This window comes from Caretta caretta, chromosome 19 (genome assembly GCF_965140235.1).
Source record: "Caretta caretta isolate rCarCar2 chromosome 19, rCarCar1.hap1, whole genome shotgun sequence".
In the NCBI taxonomy this organism is placed as follows: Eukaryota; Metazoa; Chordata; order Testudines; family Cheloniidae; genus Caretta; species Caretta caretta.
In genome coordinates this window covers 4265560-4283613 of record NC_134224.1, presented here as the reverse complement: position 1 = coordinate 4283613, position 18054 = coordinate 4265560, and the positions used below count along the sequence as shown (strand labels likewise).

The 18054-nt window shown below is 52.1% G+C and overlaps 2 protein-coding genes across 6 annotated transcripts in view; both read left to right on the top strand.

Annotated features, from left to right (window-relative positions):
• LOC125624689 (gap junction beta-5 protein) overlaps positions 1-12365 on the top strand; it is a 143489-nt gene extending 131124 nt beyond the window's left edge. For 3 of the 5 annotated variants that reach the window (XM_048825843.2, XM_048825844.2, XM_048825841.2), the window contains one exon: positions 9380-12365. In XM_048825843.2, coding sequence (XP_048681800.1) covers positions 9405-10250 — 846 coding nt within the window. In that variant the 5' untranslated portion in view covers positions 9380-9404 and the 3' untranslated portion in view covers positions 10251-12365. Of the gene's footprint in view, positions 1-831; positions 3095-5028; positions 6922-9379 lie in introns of those variants that run through there. The other 2 variants (XM_048825842.2, XM_075121244.1) reach the window with 2 other exon arrangements.
• A 93-nt stretch (positions 12366-12458) lies between these two features.
• LOC125624688 (gap junction beta-4 protein-like) lies at positions 12459-17849 on the top strand. Its single transcript, XM_048825840.2, is given in 3 exon segments — positions 12459-13456; positions 13782-13910; positions 16325-17849. A coding segment is annotated over 1 exon segment (912 nt). The 5' UTR covers positions 12459-13456; positions 13782-13910; positions 16325-16353; the 3' UTR covers positions 17266-17849.
• Positions 17850-18054: the final 205 nt, after the last annotated feature.

Genomic DNA, 18054 nt, shown 5'->3' with positions numbered 1-18054 from the left:
GGAAGGGTGTTTATGGGGATGGATAGGTGGGGATCGGGATGGATGGGTGGGGATGGGAGTAAATAGAAGTATGACCTCTTAGAATGACCAAGTCCCCCGTCCAGCTGAGATCAGTAACAGCCATGCAGTTCATTCACACGCTATCAGGTAAGAAAAGGCTGATACCCAAGGACAGACCTTTAACCACAGCCTGTGCGGCTCTCACCGTTGGATCCTGCCAGTGATGTGCACAGAGAAGATGGGGAGCAGGTGCTCGACTGTGGCCAGCAAGCCTGGGTAAATGCTGTCTGTAGAGTGGACAGCAGGGAGCTTCCGTCCGCCGCGCACATGCAGCACCATCTGCTATGGCTCTTGCTGGTTGGTTTTCAACCCTGCCTGTGGCTCAGAAGGGAGAAAGGATGGCAGAGCAGCACCTGGGTAGATAGATATAAGAGATATCCAGTCTTCTCCGCAGAGCATTTAACAGACAGCCCGGGGCTGACCTCCACTCTGGGTTCACTCATGACAATCTCAAACAGCGGGATGCAAAAGGGGAGCAGCGTGGTCATCCGCTTGTGCTCTTCATGTCTTCGAAGCAGCTGTGTGTCTGTGTGTGCGTGTGCGCTGGTGGGAGGCTCAGAAGCCCCCCCACCCCCACTTACAGCCTCTATATCCCCCCCCCCCCCCCCCCCGGGGATCCCGTCTTGGAACACCAAGCACATACCTTGCTGTCAGGCGCGTCTGCTGAGAGGTGGAAGGTGTATTCCACCTGGAGTCATTTGCTGATGATAAAAAAAAAGTCCATCATCCCTGACAGCTCAGCTCCCTTCCATTGGGCCAGCTGTCAGGGAGCGTCAAGACGGGGGCTGAAAAGGACAGAGGGAGAAGACAGGAAGGAAGCAGCGGGATCATCTAAGGACACCCGGGCTGGCCTCTGAGAGAGGAGGCTTTGTGGGCAGGCATCTTGCTGGCCGTATCCCAGTCTGTGTGTTCAGGGTCTGTTTGAAATAATCCTGGGATTTTTGTTCACTCATTTACCTACACTCCGCAGTGCCCTGTCCCTACCAGATCAAGATCCTTAGCTTTTTTTTTGTGCTGCTAGGAGCACTTGCCAAATTAACTAGCTAGGAAGGCAGCATCAGGCCTCAGATCGTCTTGACAGGCCATATTAACCAGAGGTGCTGGGAAGTTACCCTGGGGAGCCCTGTTCTTCCGGTGGCGGCCAAGCACAGGGTCTGCTTCCATTGCATGCTGGGTTAGATCACTGTTTAACTTGCCTACTCAGGTTTCTTCGTCTTAGTCAGCAACGCCAAGAGGCAGGTAAAACGAAGCAGCTTGGAAGCCGGCAAGGTGCAAACGTGGGATCCGGGGAAACCACTTGCACTTACAGAAATACCCCTGGGTGGGGGTGTCTTGTCAGAGTTCACAAACGAAGCAGACTGGTTAGTGGTTGGATGGGGAGACCAGCCTGGTGCAATGGGCAGCGGTGTTGGAGAGTCCATAGGGGGCGCTCTTCCCGCTGAGTTAACACTGAGCCACCGGTGCCAGAGAGCAGGGACTGGGCTGGTTTTTGGTTGAGACATAAAACCAAGATACAGACTCCTCAGGGTGGCTGACAAGCCCAAACTTTTTTCCCCCCCACAAGATTTTTGGGGCATGAACCAAACTGTCCTGGCCAATTCCAAACAATTGTTATGCCTTACCTCTCTATATTCCCCTTTGTGCCTCAGCTGGATGCCACTTTCATTCTCCTTTCAGCTGTTGTGTTGTGCTGGTAGAGAGCTTCTGTGCTCACAGCCAGAAGTGGCTGCACTTGTGAGGAGATTCCTTCAGCTCCAGGGCAGGGTTCTCTGCTGCAGTCTGGCCCACTTTGCACTGGTCTGGTGGCACAAAGGGGCTAGAAAGCCGCTAGATCACCCCCGCTGGAAGTTCCCCCAGCAAAGGGAGTGCGGCTGAAGCACTACTGTGCTCTCCCTGGCTGGCAGATGGGCCACAGCCCTCTGGTGTGGATTACAGCAACCCTGAGGCTGCTCTAAAGTCCACCAGGGCTGGTATAAATGAGTTACACTGGAGTAAACCTGGGGGAGTCGGATCACATCAGCCCCATCCCTGTATCAGCCTGGTCCCTTATGGAAAACCGGGCTCACTTCCGCCTCAGTTTGATGCCAGCGCAGAAGGGAGCAGGAGTGGGTCGGCTCTCTGTGCTGGCCAGGGGTTGCCCAAAAGAGGCAAGTTAAACCCAGAGAGCTGCAAACAGAGCCAGTTATTTACTCTGTTCAAGTCAGACCGCAGAACAGCCTGTCAGTGAGAGGTGCTCCTGGAAGGAAACCTGGATCGGAGAGCCCTCTGCTGGGAATCGGTGGAAATTCAGATCCGGATCAGAGCTTGGATCTGTGTCTGCTCTTCATTTCAGGGGGCGCTGGAGTTTGTAAATCAGGCCACACCCCTGCATCCCGTCATGGCTGTTGAACGGGGTAATATGAAAAAATGAGCTCCTTTGATTTAAAATTGCAGAGCTCTTCCTCGGAGCTATCACCAAACAAAAGTAATTTACTTTACAGCTGTTTAGATGTTTCTCCACGTTTTTTAAAGCCCAGTGGAACTGCAGAGAAAACCAGCAGTCGCTACTCAAATGAGTCCAAGCCCTACCTGCATTCCCCCTAGCAGTGCCCCTGATTAGTGAGACAATCTGGCAGCGTAATGACTCCTTATCGCCGCCAGTTCTTCCCTCTCCCTGCGCTCTTCCATCATGAGCTGGTTTGCACTGGTTGGCTCTGCAGTGAGGCAAGCGCCTGGAGATTGTACTTTTAAATCTTTCTTTTGAAATGCCCAAGGAAAGGTTGCAGCCCCCTGGTATGAAAAGCTCTTGGGGTTCCTTCACGTATCACAGACTCTAAAGCCGGAAAGGACCACCATGATCAACTAAGACTGCTGTGTTGGGCGAGAATGAACCCCAAACTTCCTGGACGGCAGATGAGAAGCGTCCCACCAAACCACTAATGCAAAGGCATAGCATCAATCCAGGCCTTTGCGAGGACTCATCCACAATTTGAACCAGGACCTTCTTGCACCCAAGGGAGAATCATATCCTTAGCCCAACAAGCCGCTTTCATGGGTGAGTTGTTCAGATAAGTATTAATATATTTGTAGGAATGAAATGATTTTGTTGGGGTTACCAGCTGCTTCTCCCCTTCGGGTTTGCACTGTTGCCCAGGGATATACATTGAATTAATCAGGGAGAGAGTTGCAGACAGCTAAGCATGCTGCAGTGGGGTATTGCAATGGCCTTTCGCCTCTGACACTCTCAGAGCCCACCAGATATGGACCACAAAACTCAGGTTTGGGCTTTGCAAGGGGGTGAATTGGATTTTTATCAGAACTAGCAAAGTCTCGGGGGATTCAGAAAATAGGGTCCTAATTTGGCATGTCACTAGTTCAATGGGATTTAGGTCAAAAGTAAAAATGACTTTGGTGTGTCCCTGTGCCTGAGCCAACTCCCCTCCCACGAGTTGCTTGTGTATATTTGTCTGTTTTTACATCCCATGTGATGTTGCTGTGTGTGTAGCTGTTAAACAGCCACTGCGTTCCACACCAGGAGTGGCTGCATTTCAGTGATGGGAGAAGTAATTCTTAGGCACACCAGATTTTCCAAAGAACTCAGCTGCCGGAGAGGCACCAAAGCAAGGGCCAGAACTGCAGAAGTGCTCAGCACCTACCGGTTCCCGCTGTGACTCCGATGGCCAGAGTTTCCAAAGAGCTAAAATCCGGCCCCAGTTTTGGGTGCTGAGCTTTGGTGGAAAATCAGGCCTGCGGTTTGTAAATCTGTACGCGTTCCGGGAGCTCTCGTGAAGTGACAGATGTTCTATAAGAATGGCGGAGCACGATTATAACATCGCAGCAGAGAATGGCCCAATTAGCACCGTCCTCACAGGAGCAAAGAAAGCCTGTGGGCCTGATGACTTGCATTTGCAGTGCTAGTTTGACTCCTCGTATCACAAGAATCTGCTAATCTTGCCGCATCTCTTGGTTTTAAAAATGCTTCGGGGAAACTTCCTAACTTGGTGAGTCAGAAAAGGGAGGTGGGAAGCACAGAAGACTCTTAAAGCGATTCCCCTCCGCCTCCGGAGACAACTGGATAAAAAGAAGAACCAAAAAACTCATGCAGCGGGCTTGCAGGGCCAGTCGCCTGCGTTGCTCCAGTACGGTGCTGGGCCACCACCTAGTGGCGAGCAGCGGTGCATCCACAGGGTTGAACCCCTGGGGGTCCTGCCTCGGTCATTATATTTCTCTGCAAGGGGTAAAACACGGCGCACTGGGAAAGACGCTATTGCCCGGTTGTAGCGAGGGGAGTCAGACATTGCTGAGACGGCTGTTAATTAATTCCCTGAGAAATAATTAACCATCATCACTCGTTAAAAGGGGAGATGAAAAATCTCCTCCAGCTGCTGGCACACTAGAAGATGTCATCTAAAAGGCACCTGTTCGGGAGGTGAAGCTAACCTGATCTGGAGAGACCTAGGAGACCGGCTGATTGAAACTCATTCTCAGCTACACTTCAGGCTCCTTGATGCCACAGTGGCAACCTAAAGGGATGGAAATGGCCACCTGAGAATATCCCTTGCCTGAAGTCCTTCCCCTAGCCCTGCTCCAGTCCCTGGTATAGGGAGCAGATGAGGGGCGTGGCCAGAGGGCATGGTACGACATCTGTTCTCTGCCTCCTAGGGCCCATGGGAAGTAGTGTGTTTGAGCAGCCCCGGGGAGACGTGTGGTGTGCACACAACCCGGCCTGTTAGAGACGAAGGCCAGGCCAGTGGTTAGGACGTGAGCCTGGGGTCGCAGAGATGGGGGTTCAGTTTCCTTTGCCCCCACAAGCTTTCTGTGGGATCTTGCGGGAGTCACTGAGCCCCTTTGTGCCTCAGTTCCCCACCTCTAAAATGGGGATAATAGCACTGACCTATCTCCCAGGGTGTGCAGATGTGATGCTGGTGAGGTAATGGGGGTTGGGAAGGAAACAAGTACCTTTGATAGATAGGCAGGGCCCTAGGCGATCTCCTTTGCCTGGTCCTCCAAGCTCAGGACTGGAGTGATTGAGAATCAGGTCCATGCTGCAACGGAGGGCTCCAGAGCTGGGCCTATGGCCGGGGGCTTGATGATATTCCCCACTCCTTGGCCTTCATCGGCTTTAGACAAAATATGTTCCTGTGAATTTGGTGCCAGCCTGAGCATCCCGGGGCCCAGAGTCCTATCGGTACCGGGAGGCAGCCACAGGGCAAGCGTCCCCTACATCGTGCTCAGCCCAGACCTGGAAAGGCCAGCCCTAGGAATGGGAGGGGAGAGCCTCAGCCGTGGTCTGTTGAGTCCTTCCTTGGCTTCTTGGCAGAGATGACCGATAAAGAAGCCGCATGGTGCCAAAGTTACGACGGTAGTGTTGGGGATAGGCTGGAGACCCACCGAGTTTGTGTCATCTGCACCTCCAAGCAGCCTTTGCACGGTGAGTGACCTGGGCTGGACTCGGGTGAAAGGCTCCTTCTACCATTACCAGTCCCCTGAGCCACATCGTCCCCCCCACAGAGTGATCTGCTGAGCCGGTCTGATAGCTCGTCCCAGGAGGAAGGTTTTCCTGCATTTGGTGTGTCTTGCCCCCCTTGCTCCGTAGCATTTCGCCTCCCAAAGGGCACCACCAGAGGCAGCCGGGGAAGGCTGCCACTGCTTTCTCTGTGCCAACGTACAGCGCCGGACGCCTTCTGCACAAGGAGCAGGCCCTATGGGGGAAGGGCACTTGGATTAGGCTGTTAATGGTGTGCATGGTAGCGGCGCACGGCCACGCTAAGCCAAATCCGGATGAAATCAGAGGGACAGATTCTGTGGTGCATCTCGCAGGAGGCACAACCCAGAGGACAGGGGACTAGGGGCACAAAGGTGGCTTTAAAGAAACCCCATAAAAGTGGCCCGGATTCTGGCTCTAACGTTTGGCAGCATTAGGCTGCCCGGGGCCTACGCTGCAGCAGGGAATCTCTATGGCTCTATGTGATAGACACTCTTCCTCCTGCCCCCACCCCGGCCCCCATGTCTGGGGCTGCGTGCGCGCGTTGGGCAGGGGGCAGCCGTCATGGCCCCTGCACAACTGGGCTGAAAGAGTCTCCCCCAGCCAGCTGGCAAGGGCTAGAGTGCAGCCAGACCTGGCCCCCACGGGGCCATTGCTGGCATGGCTGCAGCGATCATTTTCTTTGCCTCCTCGTTTTGCAAGCACCCGGGTGTCGGCTGAATGACTCCAGGGCTGGCTTGTATTGTGTAAGGCTGCAGCCTCCATGGCTGTTTGCAAAGAGCCGCAAGGGGCATTGCTGAGCTCCGGGTGGGGAGGTGTATAGGGCTAGGGGGGACTGCATAGGCAGAATACCCTGGCCATCCAGGCTTGGGAAGGGGTGGTTTAGTGTCAACTGCAGGCATGGCAGCAGCTGAGGGATCTGCTACAGGCTACACCTGTGACCTGTGAGGATGGGAGGAAATGTATCGTTCTCTGTGGCCGGCATCCTCTTTGCTGGCACCGAGGGTACAGCATGCCCCAATTGCTGGCACCGGGCCCTACCTTATTTACACTACCGGCTGGAGGGCCCCCGTCAAGATCAGCCCTGAGCAATCCTATTGACGCCAACAGGGCTGCTCAGGCAAGTAAAGTTAAGCGTGTACCTTAAGAGTTTGCAGGATCAGGGCCTAAAAATGCCATTGGGACGAGCCTCTCCTTCCAGCAATCCTGCAAGCTGGCAGCCAACAGGCATCTTGGAAATCCACCTTAACTCCTAGTCCCGCCCCCGAGAGGGCTTCCCTCTGAAAATTCCTCCTCCTGGCTTCTGAAAATGCAGGGATGCATTGCACTTCAGGCTCTGCCTTGTGCGCCGAAGTCCCTTAAGGAAGAGAAGAACTCTGCAGGGGACCTCCCACCAGGTAAGGGGCATTCGCCCCGGGAGGAGGAGCTGCTTGGAGCTGGACCTAGGGAGGCTGCCGGGCTGGAGAAGGTCTGGGAGCCAGGGCATGTGTCTCAGACACATGGGCACAAAAAGGAACTTTGGCTGTCGGTTTGTCTCGGAATTATGCCCGCAGTACAGCGGAGAGAAGCAAAGCATCCCCGGCTGGTCTTAGGCATTTGCAATGAAGCATGTCAGCGTGTGTTTCGTATGTGTCTTGTCTTGTGTCTGGCTCTGTAGCTAGCTAGAGGGGGAGTGAGAGAAAGTTACTCCAGGTTTATACCTGAATAAGGGCAGAGTCAGCCCCCTGGGCTCTGAACGTGTGTCCTGTATATGCCTGAGTTTGTGTGTGGTGCGTGCTGTGTTATTTGCTGCGGGTGCATACTGGGGCTGTGTTGTGTGTGTCAGTATGCCTCTATGGCAGAGTATCTGATTAATAAGAGTAGTTTGCATTCATGTAGCACTGTACATGTGCTGCTTTCAAAGAGCTTTGCAAAGGACGGTGAATATCATCCTTATTTACTGGTGGGGAAACTGAGGCACAGAGGTCCGGTGACTTGTCCAAGACACACAGTGATTCTGGGTCAAAGCCAGGAGTAGAAGTCAAGTCTCCTGGCCACCAGGGCTAACCACTGGTCCATTTCCCTCCCTCTATAACCTAGGGTAGCTTTTCCTAACTTTCCTGGTCCTTGATTTGTGTCTGTACTGAGAGTGACTCAAGATTTCCCAGTCCTCCCGCCCTCCTCCTCCTCTGCCTCCTGGTATTTATCCAGGCTGTTCCACACTATCCAAGCATCCACCTTGTGCGGGATGCAGCAGCCAGGTTTATCAACATCCTTCTGCCCAGACTTTGTTTTGGTGCCAAGTTGGGATGTCGGCTGCCTTGCCTACACAAGGTACCAGCTCCAGTTGCTTGTCAGGCCTTCCGCTCCAAAGGCACAGCGCCCTGGCCTGGAGGGTGGAGGGATGGCAGCGTGGGAGATCTGGTTCATAGCTCTGCCATGGTAGCAGAGGTCAGATTCCTGCCATGGGAGAGGACCTTGGCATCAGAGCTGCAGATTTATTATGTGATTAATCCCTTATCTTGTTTTCTGGGTTGTTTTCTGAGGCCCTGCCTGGCAACTCAAGGCAAGTGAATAACAAATAGCTCGGTAAAGAGGGGCCGGCCTAAGAGAGAGATGGGTGGGGAAGAGCCACCTTGCTCCGAAACCTGCACCTGGGAATGGTCTCCAGAGAAAATCTGGAGTTTTGGTTTCTTGCTGGCTGCAGGTCTAACCCCACCATACAGGCCATCTTTTATTCCAATACAAGACTCGCCCAGCTTTGCTCAGTGGCTAGAGATGTGACCAAGAGAGGAAGGGGCATGGAAGGGGACTTTGAATTAGCAGCCCCGGTTCAGACTGGGAAGGGGGTCAGCATTGGCCTGGGCAGCTCAGTGACAGAGTCTATTTAGATATTACCCTCTTCTACGCTGGCCTCAGCCATGAGTCCACCCCGGTTCCTTAGGGCCCTTGGGGTAACGGACTTTCTTTCCTCACTTGCCCTGCCTTTGCCTTTCAGGAAGCGGCATTTAGGAAGGGATCAAGCATCGCTAAGCTCCAATTCGTGTGCTTACACGAGGTCTAGACTTCCCTTGCAAGCTCAGACACATTTGGTGGGGCGGCGGGCTCTGATTTGCATCACCCTGCCAGCTTTAAATGTGGTGCTTCCTTCTGCTATTTGTACCTTCACGGGGTTGTGAGCGTCAGATGGTAGGGACTGGTTAGGTTCCTCGGTCACTTCAGACACCAACAAACTTTGCCTGGACTTCCAAAATGCGGCAGGGCCTGAGGGGTAACTTCACCCCTGTGCAGAGAGCCAGTACATGGCCTAGACACTACTTAAACCTCTCCCGCAGCTAGCCCTATTTTGAGAACTCGTGTGCTGCATAGGCCTGCGCTAGGGGTGAGTTTCAGCCTATGTGTTAACAAAAAAATGCTCTCAGGGCTGAGTGGCGGTCATAAAACCCCTCCAAGATTGCCCTGTCCCCTGTAGACACTCTCAGCATCGCAGTCTGGGCCATGGGTGTGGCCAGCCTGTCACAGGATGCTTTGTCTATGCCCACTGCAGCATGAGCACATGGGTTCTGTTCCTGGCTCTGGGAGGAGGGGTGTTCGGGCAGTGGGGAGAAGCAAGAGGCAGGACTTCTGGGTTATATTCCCAGCCATTAGAGGGGAGTGGGGTCTAGTGGCTAGAGCTGGGGAGGAGTGGAACTGGAAGTCAGGACACCTGAGTTGCATTCCCATCTCTGAGAGGGAGCGGGGACAAGTGCTTAGAGCAGTAGGGGTGGCACTAGGAAGCAGGACTCCTGGGTTCTCTTCCCAGCTCTGGAAGGGGAGTGTGCTTAGAGCAGGAGCCTGGAATATTGATTTGTGTTTTTTTATTTCTTCCCCTTGCAGACCCAATGAACGGGCACCACGGACCATGAACTGGGGTGTCTTTGAAGGGCTCCTGAGCGGGGTGAACAAGTACTCCACGGCCTTCGGCCGCATCTGGATCTCCGTGGTCTTCATCTTCCGGGTGCTGGTCTACGTGGTGGCGGCGGAGCGGGTGTGGAGCGACGACCACAAGGACTTCGACTTCAACACGCGCCAGCCCGGCTGCTCCAACGTCTGCTTCGACCACTTCTTCCCCGTCTCCCACATCCGCCTCTGGGCCCTGCAGCTCATCCTGGTCACCTGCCCCTCCCTGCTGGTGATCATGCACGTGGCCTACCGGGAAGCCAGGGAGCAGAAGCACCGGGAGGTAGCGGGCGAGAACTGCCGCCGGCTCTACCCCAACCCCGGCAAGAAGCGGGGAGGGCTGTGGTGGACCTACCTGCTCAGCCTCATCTTTAAGGCTGCTGTGGACGTGGTTTTCCTCTACATCTTCCACGAGTTCTACAAGAACTACACTCTCCCCGGCGTGGTGAAGTGCGAGATCCCCCCGTGCCCCAACATCGTGGACTGCTTCATCTCCCGGCCCACGGAGAAGAACATCTTCACCCTCTCCATGGTGATCACAGCCTGCCTCTGCATCCTGCTCAGCTTGGTGGAGGCCTGCTACCTGGTAGGGAAACGGTGCCGAGAGTCCCTGCTGTCCAGACGCGAGAGCAGCCGGAGGGAAACGAGGCAATTCAGGAGCGTCGTTCATAGCAAGGACTGTTCCCTCTCCCATGGCGAGCAGAACAGCCTCGAGCCGGGAGGGTGGGGTTTCCATGCTGCAGATTGCAAGCTAGTCGCGGCTCCAAACACAGCCAGTTCCCCGATAGGAGAAGATGTTATCTCCTAAGCAGAGGGAAAGACATAGGGAGGCTGTCTCCATGCAGAACGGCCCTCGTTTGAGACCAACCCTCCTTGTTGGCCGGGCCTGAAGACATCGCAAGCCAAGATCAGACCCGGCCTCTGCTGGCAGCTCTGCTCCCATCACACGCCCGGGTGTTAACGACATTGGGTGCTCCCCCTGCATTGCATTGGTCTGGTGGAAATAAGTGGACTCAGGCACAGTAGAGAAGAATGGTCTCTCTAGTCAGAGGGAAGCTCTATAGGAACCACCGGCTGGAGAGAAGCAGGGAGAAAGGGAATGTTCAGAGGATGTTGTGAAGGGCAAGACTATAACAGGGTTCAAAAAAGAACTAGATAAGTTCATGGAGGATAGGTCCATCAATGGCTATTAGCCACGATGGGCAGGGATGCGGTCCCTAGCCTCTGTTCGCCAGAAGCTGGCAATGGGTGACAGGGGATGGATCACTTGATGATTCCCTGTTCTGTTCATTCCCTCTGGGGCACCTGCATTGGCCACTGTCAGTAGACAGGATACTGAGCTAGATGGACCTTTGGTCTGACCCAGTAGGGCCGTTCTTATGTTCTTAATGCAAAGCCGAGAGTTGTAGGATTTAGACGTAGGAGATTTGATGGGTCTGCTGCTGGCCACTACTGGAGACAGGACACTGGGCTCAAAGGACCCATGCTGTGACCCGGCCTGGCAATTCCTGTGGTGAGGTAGCATGCAGGATTGTGCCCCCCTGTGTTTTCCAGTGGCCTGCCCAGACTAACTTTAAAGGAGTCAGTTGGAAGGTCAAGCCTCAGAGAGAGGAGTGGGATGTAAGGAACAAGCCAGACTTCTCAGCTGGCCGTGAGAATTTCTCAGCCAACAGCACTAGTGCCACTGTGGAAACAGACCCAGGCCCTTCTGTCTGGCCCTGAGCTGACTTGCCAAATGGTAGGGGAAGGTTGGAGAAATCCGGCCTGGCCGTGAATGTTCCTGGGGTGGGAGGCCTAGACCAAGTGGGTATTTTCTCTCCAAGCCTGCTGGGGAAAAGGGCGTGAGGTCTCCAAAGTGCCTCATTTCATGAACAGTTCTTCAGCTTTGCTTAACCCAGCCGGACCAACTGGGGGTAGCAGAAGACATTACAAAGAACAGAAGGCTTCCCAATGAAAATAATGCAGCATTTTCCCGTCTACGGGAAATGACCAATAATCCATCCTGCCAGAGATTCAAGTCATGGAAACTAAACACATGCTAATGTTGGTGATGGGGAATCTGTTCACCCTTAGGGAATTAAAGAGTTTTGCTGACGGGGGAGAGGGGTAAGGCGGCGGCCAAGGGGAAAGAAAAAAAATCTCCTAGATTCACTGGTTTTCAAGGCCATTTTGATCATCCCGTGTGACCTCCTGCATCACACAGGCCAGAGAACTCCACCCAGCCATTTCGGCGTCAAGCCCATAACTTCCAGTTGAGCTAGACCTCATCTTTTCGAAAGGCATCCAGTCTTGATTTAAAGACTCCACACGGTGGAGCATCCACCACATCCCTTGATAGGAAGTTGTTCCATTGGGTAATGTTGATTGGTGGTGCAAAGGCAGCTGTGTAGGTGACCCTCTTCCTGTGGAATCATTTGTCATTCAACATCCCATAGCATCCTTCAGGGAGTAGCTAGTGATGAGAGAGCCAAAGCAGGAAACTGCATCCTGCTGCCCTAAATTCTGAGATACCTCACTCCCCATCCTAAAAAGAAAATGATAATTTGAGGGCACTGGCACTGGATGGCTGCTGTGTTCCACCCCAGAGGTGGTGGCATTTCGGGGGTGATCCACTCCCAGAGGGTGGAATTCTATACTCATTCCATGTTCACAGAGCTAAGGTAGCATATGTAGCACTGATGACCTTCTGCAAAACCATGCGGTGTGGACATGATATATATTATTTAAAAGCTCAGCGTGAACAATTCATTTAGCCACTGCACTGCGCAGTCCATAGACCAGCCCCTCAGCTGCTATGAATCCGCTCAGCTGCGCTGTAGAGATTGGAGTTGTGCCCATTTACACCCTCTGCAGATCTGACCCCCGTATGTATTTCTCGTCTTGTGTACCCTTGCAACAAATAAAAATGTCTCTTTATAAGAAATGGGCTTTATTTCTGTTTCTTGTTCTTTGTTTTAGCTTAAAAGCAATATAACACTGCAGCATAAATATTTGTGACTATGAACACCCCAAATAAACCATTTTTACAGCGTTGAAGATTTGCTTGCGGAGACGGGTGGAATAAACTCCCTAGTTCTCCGAAAGAGCTTCTCACCCTTGGAAATATGGCCCTCTTTCATCTTCCTTTGAAGCAGCTGCTCCTGGCCGCTGTTGGGTATCGGAACCTGGACAACCTGTGGTCTGGTAGTGCCTCTATTCATGTGTGTGGCTTGGGAGAAGCCTTCTTGTAATATAATGCATGGAAAGCAATTTTCTAAACACTATTAAAAATTTAAAAACCTTTACTTTTATAAAGAGCCAAGATTCACCTACAAACAACCACTGAATCAGAAAGAGAATGGCCTCTGGAAGCCAGCATCCTCATAGCTAATCATCTTTGATTAGCAGGGTGGGAGCTGAGAGGGGTTGGAGCTAAGAACGGGGGACCAGGAATCTCTTTTGGTTCAGTTTCCAGCTTCACTCGTGTAATGTCTTGTGAATTGATTATTACGTGCCGAGTGCTGGTGATGTGCCCGGCCCTGACTCTGCTCCGGGACCTTGGCTGAGTCATTTCACCTCTCAAAGCCGTGGTCTTGTTGTCTGCAAAATGGGGGTAGCACCTTAGTGGATAGCAGGAGTGGGGTTGGCACCTTAGTGGATTCCTGCTTCCAAAGCAATTTTGCTAAGGCAGGCAAAACATTATCCTTCTGCTCTCACACATTGTGCAATGTATCAAAGCCCAGATAAGGCCAAGCCCTTGTCTCTATGAAGTCCATGGCAAAACTCCCACAGAGCTCAATGGGCACTGGCTGTAATTCTGAGCTAACATGTCAGGTCCATTTTATATTTCTGTGACTCTAGGCTTTTTTTAAAAAAAAACACCTCTCTGAAGAAGGGCTGCTGAGCTTGCTGGCGAAAGGGAGGCACGCCCAGCAGGTGTACGCATCCCCGGTGCATCAGCAAAGACAGCGAGACCTTTCAGACTGCGCTGCAATGGAATAGCTAGAGAGAGTTTATGGGCTTCTCTACTGTCAGGTAAGAGGCATGGAGGGTGCTCGCTTGGGCTAGGGGAAATACCCTGGGTGGGAGGATGCAGTATGATTTAAACGAGCCTACATGCAGGATGATACATTTCGCAGTTCTGCAAGCTGGCATAGCGTCTCCTCTCAGGAGGCAAGTGCTGTGTGCATGGGGTGTGAATATGTAACAGAGACATTCACGCGATAAGACACACGGTATTACTGCTTACCATGTTTCACATTGCTAAAGCATTTTGACAGTGCAAAGTTACATTCCAGTCGTAATTTATTGTCACTGAGGTTCTGATCGGTTCGTGAATTTATGTATGTGTCACATTCAGGTATCAAAGCGAAGTGCATGGCATAAGCACCAACGTTGATAGATCAGTAGCTCCAGATGTTGTGAATACGATAGATAGCATCGTCGACTTGCTAGAGGGTACACTGTATAGTCCGGTGATTTCATGGAGGTGAGCTTTGTTGTTTATTTGCTATGGAAAGCTATAATCAAATTACTGGCAGTATTTAATATTGATATTGTAGAAGGCCCCCAGCCCCAATTGGGATCAGTGCCCCATGTGCTAGGGGCTACACCAACATGCACGAGGACACAGTCCCTGCCCTGAAGAGCTCAGAAGCTAAGAATGCTCGACATTATCATGAAGGGGGTATTTTCAAATTTTCTGAAAAATCTGGGTGCAAACTGCCAGTCTCCGCAAGTAACGGCACCTGCTTTTTCACTAGCGCTGCAGATGTTTGGAACTGGATGGAAGGGTATGTCCAATGCAAAGCGCAGAACCAAACCCAAGGGAAACACTTTGCAGAGTAATCTTATTGCATTCCTGGAGTGTGTAGGGGCCACAACAAAAATCTGGTCCCCGTTGTGCTAAGCATAATACATGCTCCAAAGAGTTTATAGTCTAAGAAGACAAGACAGCCTAAGGGTGCTAGGAGAACCAAGTACAGTGACGTCAAGTGACTTGCCAGAGGTCACACAGCCCATCAGTGGCAGAGGGGAGAATTGACTGCAGGTCTCCTAGCCCTGTGCCCTAGCCCCTACATCATGCTGCCCCTCCCCCCGATTGTTATCTCATAATTTTGCCTTTTCTTTCACACACTGAATACACAGAAGGCCAGATTCTGCGCCCCCCACCCCCACCTTCTCCCCACGCTTGGCTGGAACAGCACCTTGACTTCAGTGGCCTGCTCAGAGCAAGGCACTACACAACAGTGTGTACTTTAGGACTCTTCATGCAAACCCTTCCTTCCCTGTGGAGTCTCTGGACTAATCAGCGGCACTGCCCATCGGAGCAAGGCCTGCTCAGGTAAGTAAAGGTGGACAGGGTCAGGCCAACAACTGGAGAAGTGAGTGACCCAGTGGACTGAAGAATCTATAAACAAAGCCCCATGGAAACACATTAACCCAACATCCCCATCTCGTTAATAAACAAAAACGGATAAAACAACAGCACTAAATGGCAAAGCCTGATCTGGTTTACTGCAGTAACATGTTGTGTTCTGCAATGACTCGGGCTGCACTGCGAGGACCTCAATCCATAACTGACCGTTTTCTGGAATGAATAACGAACAATAATTCCACTGTAAGCGTGCTCGTCGGTAACATTAATGTTGAATGTGATGTTCAGTTTTTATTATTGGGTTTTCATTGTTATCTTGAACCGAGATTTTCCTAAACCACTAGTAATTTAAGGAACTTCCATTTCAGGGGGGTGGGGGGGTTCTGACTTTAGGTACCTTAAAAAGGCCAGATTTTCAGTTTTCTTTCTGAAAGGCAAGTCTCTTTAAGGTGTCTGAAGTTGGATCACCTGAAATCACTAGTCCCTTTGGAAACTCTGGGCCTTTGAAAAACCCACACGGAGAGAAAGGTACTTTCTGAAAACTTTGCATCTCTTTAAGAGAATTTGGAGGGGAGGGAATTTCCTCCCTGTGGCCTCCTGGTGTGAAACTGTCAACTCCAATTAAGTCCCTGGTATGCAGCATGCTGTCACACCCGAGGCAATGCTCCTGGTGGTTTCTGTTCTTTTCTTCAGACAACTGCACCCATTTTGCTCAGCACGGCCTTGTGGAAGACACTGCGGGTTGGGAGGGGGCAATGGGTAATAGCAGACGGTGTGAAGTGCATGCTGGGGAAAACAAGCACAGGTGTGTGGGCCAAGGGTGAAATCCAGCCCTGTACAACGAGCCAGCAAAAGGACTAGCCGCCACTTGAAGGACTCTGTCGTCTTAAGCAGAGGTTATAGGCAGAGGTCAGCGCACATGAGGGCTTAAATTGGATTTAAAGGGGGCCTGAGCTTGGTGCTGCGTGGGACTGAATTTCATCCTAGAGTACAAGCGGGCTGTGGTCTGCATGCTGATCCCATTACAGACTCACTTGCTTTCCTGAGGTCATGGGCTTGATCTCCAGCAACGTGCGTGGCTCCGATCAGTGCAGGCCGTACGAGAACGCTGGCGGTGCTCTTCGCTGGCGGGGAGACGAGAGCCGTGGTAATGGGGCTTATGTCAAATCCAGAGGTACATTGTTCCTTCAAACACAGCCCTGAGCAAGGTGTGTCTATTAGCGGCACCACCCCAAGAAGAGCCGGGGAGGGAATCCTAATTCAGAGACCCAACCATGAGGCACAGTTCACCCCTGCCTCTCCCTTGCTCAGGGTGAGGGGCAGGAATTTACTGATGGCCTGCACCCCGGACTGTCTCCACTGCTGGCCAAGGGAGTAGGGCTGGCGCCAAGGCCCCAAGAGACCCCAGGGATGTGTAGCCCCCACAGGGTGGTTCTTACTCCCTTGTGCAGGAACGCAGTGCTTGCTGCAGTCTAGCCCTCCTGTAACCCGTTCCACTCACTGCAGCTTGGTTGTCTCCACTCCAGCTCCTGCTCTACTAACCCCAAACGAGAGGATGAATTGGTCCTGGCTCCAGGAGCTCCTGAGCGGGGTGAACAAGTACTCCACGGCCTTCGGGCGCGTCTGGCTCTCCGTGGTCGTCATCTTCCACTTCCTGGTCTACGTGATGGCTGCGGAGCAGGTGTGGAGCGACGATCAGAGGGACTTTGAGTGCAACACGCGCCAGCCCGGCTGCTCCAACGTCTGTTATGACCACTTCTTCCCCGTCTCCCACATCCGCCTCTGGGCCCTGCAGCTCATCTTGGTCATCTGCCCCTCCCTGCTGGTGGTCATGCTTGTGGCCTACCAGGAGGCCAAGTAGAGGAAGCACAGGGAGGTGGAGGGAGAGAACTGCTGCCAGCTCTACCCTGACCCCGGCAAGAAGCGGGGAGGACTGTGGTGGACCTACCTGCTCAGTCTCATCTTCAAAGTTGCTGTGGATGTGACTTTCCTTTGCATCTTCCACCGGCTCTATGCCAATTTTAACCTGCCCCGCGTGGGGCGGTGCACCGTGGCCCCCTGCCCCAACACGGTCGACTTCTTCATCGCCAGGCCCACCGAGAAGAAACTCTTCACCTACTTCATGCTGGCCACCGCCATCCTGTGCATCCTTCTCAATCTCTGCGAGATGACCTGCCTGGTCGCCAAGCGGTGCTGGGAGCTCGCCACCCGGCGCCAGGACAGGGAGCTGCTGAGCAAGCCCATAGGCTGGCATCACTGTGCACAGCAGAACCAGAGTCTTAGTACATCGTCCTCAGAGCAGGCTCCATTCAGGTCTGTCCCTTTACATAGCGGGGAGGGTGCTGCTAGTGAAGGGAGAAGAGGGTCCTACATCATCTCCTGGCATTCACAATCCCTTGCACAGACTCCATCAACCAGTGCAAACTTCTCACCAGCTTCATTCCCTGCAGACTCACCAACAAAGTAATCAAAGGCTTATTAGAATAATTTCTCTAAGGGTTTTCAATCCAGCGCCCATTGAAGGCAGGGTCGCGCTGTGTATGAAAAGTACATTGACAAATAGCAGAGCCAGTCAGCACTTTCCAAATTTCTATTTTTTTTTTCAACAACAACAACAACAAAATAAAAAGGGATGAAATTTGTGAGAAAATTTGCCGGTTTCTTGGTCATCTTCAGTACTTTACAAAGGGTTGATAAATGATTTGTAGATGTTCTAGGCATGTTATAGACAGAGTCATGTGTTTTTTAAATGGGCATAAACATACTAGTGGAAAGTGTCACGGGAGGTTTGAAGCCATGTCTATAAGCAGCTGTTGGTCTCAATAACAGTCAGTAGACATTTCAATAAATGGTTCCTCAAGTATCATAAACGATTTATAAATATACCTGGAATATAAAGTCCTTCTGTGATGATTTGGGAGCTCTTTCAATGTACAGTTTATGAACTCTGTTTGAAACCAGGAACATTCTTTGGACTGAAAACACCATTTTGGATATGGGGTTTGGTTGCCTTCTCTGTTGTCCTTTTACCTCCAAGATGGCCTGCGATTCCAAGGGGTAGTGGCACAAAGCTAACAATAGAGGGTTGTTAAACCTTGATGATACTATATTCACATAGAAGCACCTTAAACAAAAGGCTGGCTCCTACCCAGGAAAACTGGGCTATCCAGGGAGAGGTCACCTGGTTACAAAGTCACCTGGTAGGGGTCTGTGCTCACCTGTTGAGGCTGATCAGGAGGTCACCTGACAGAGGTTA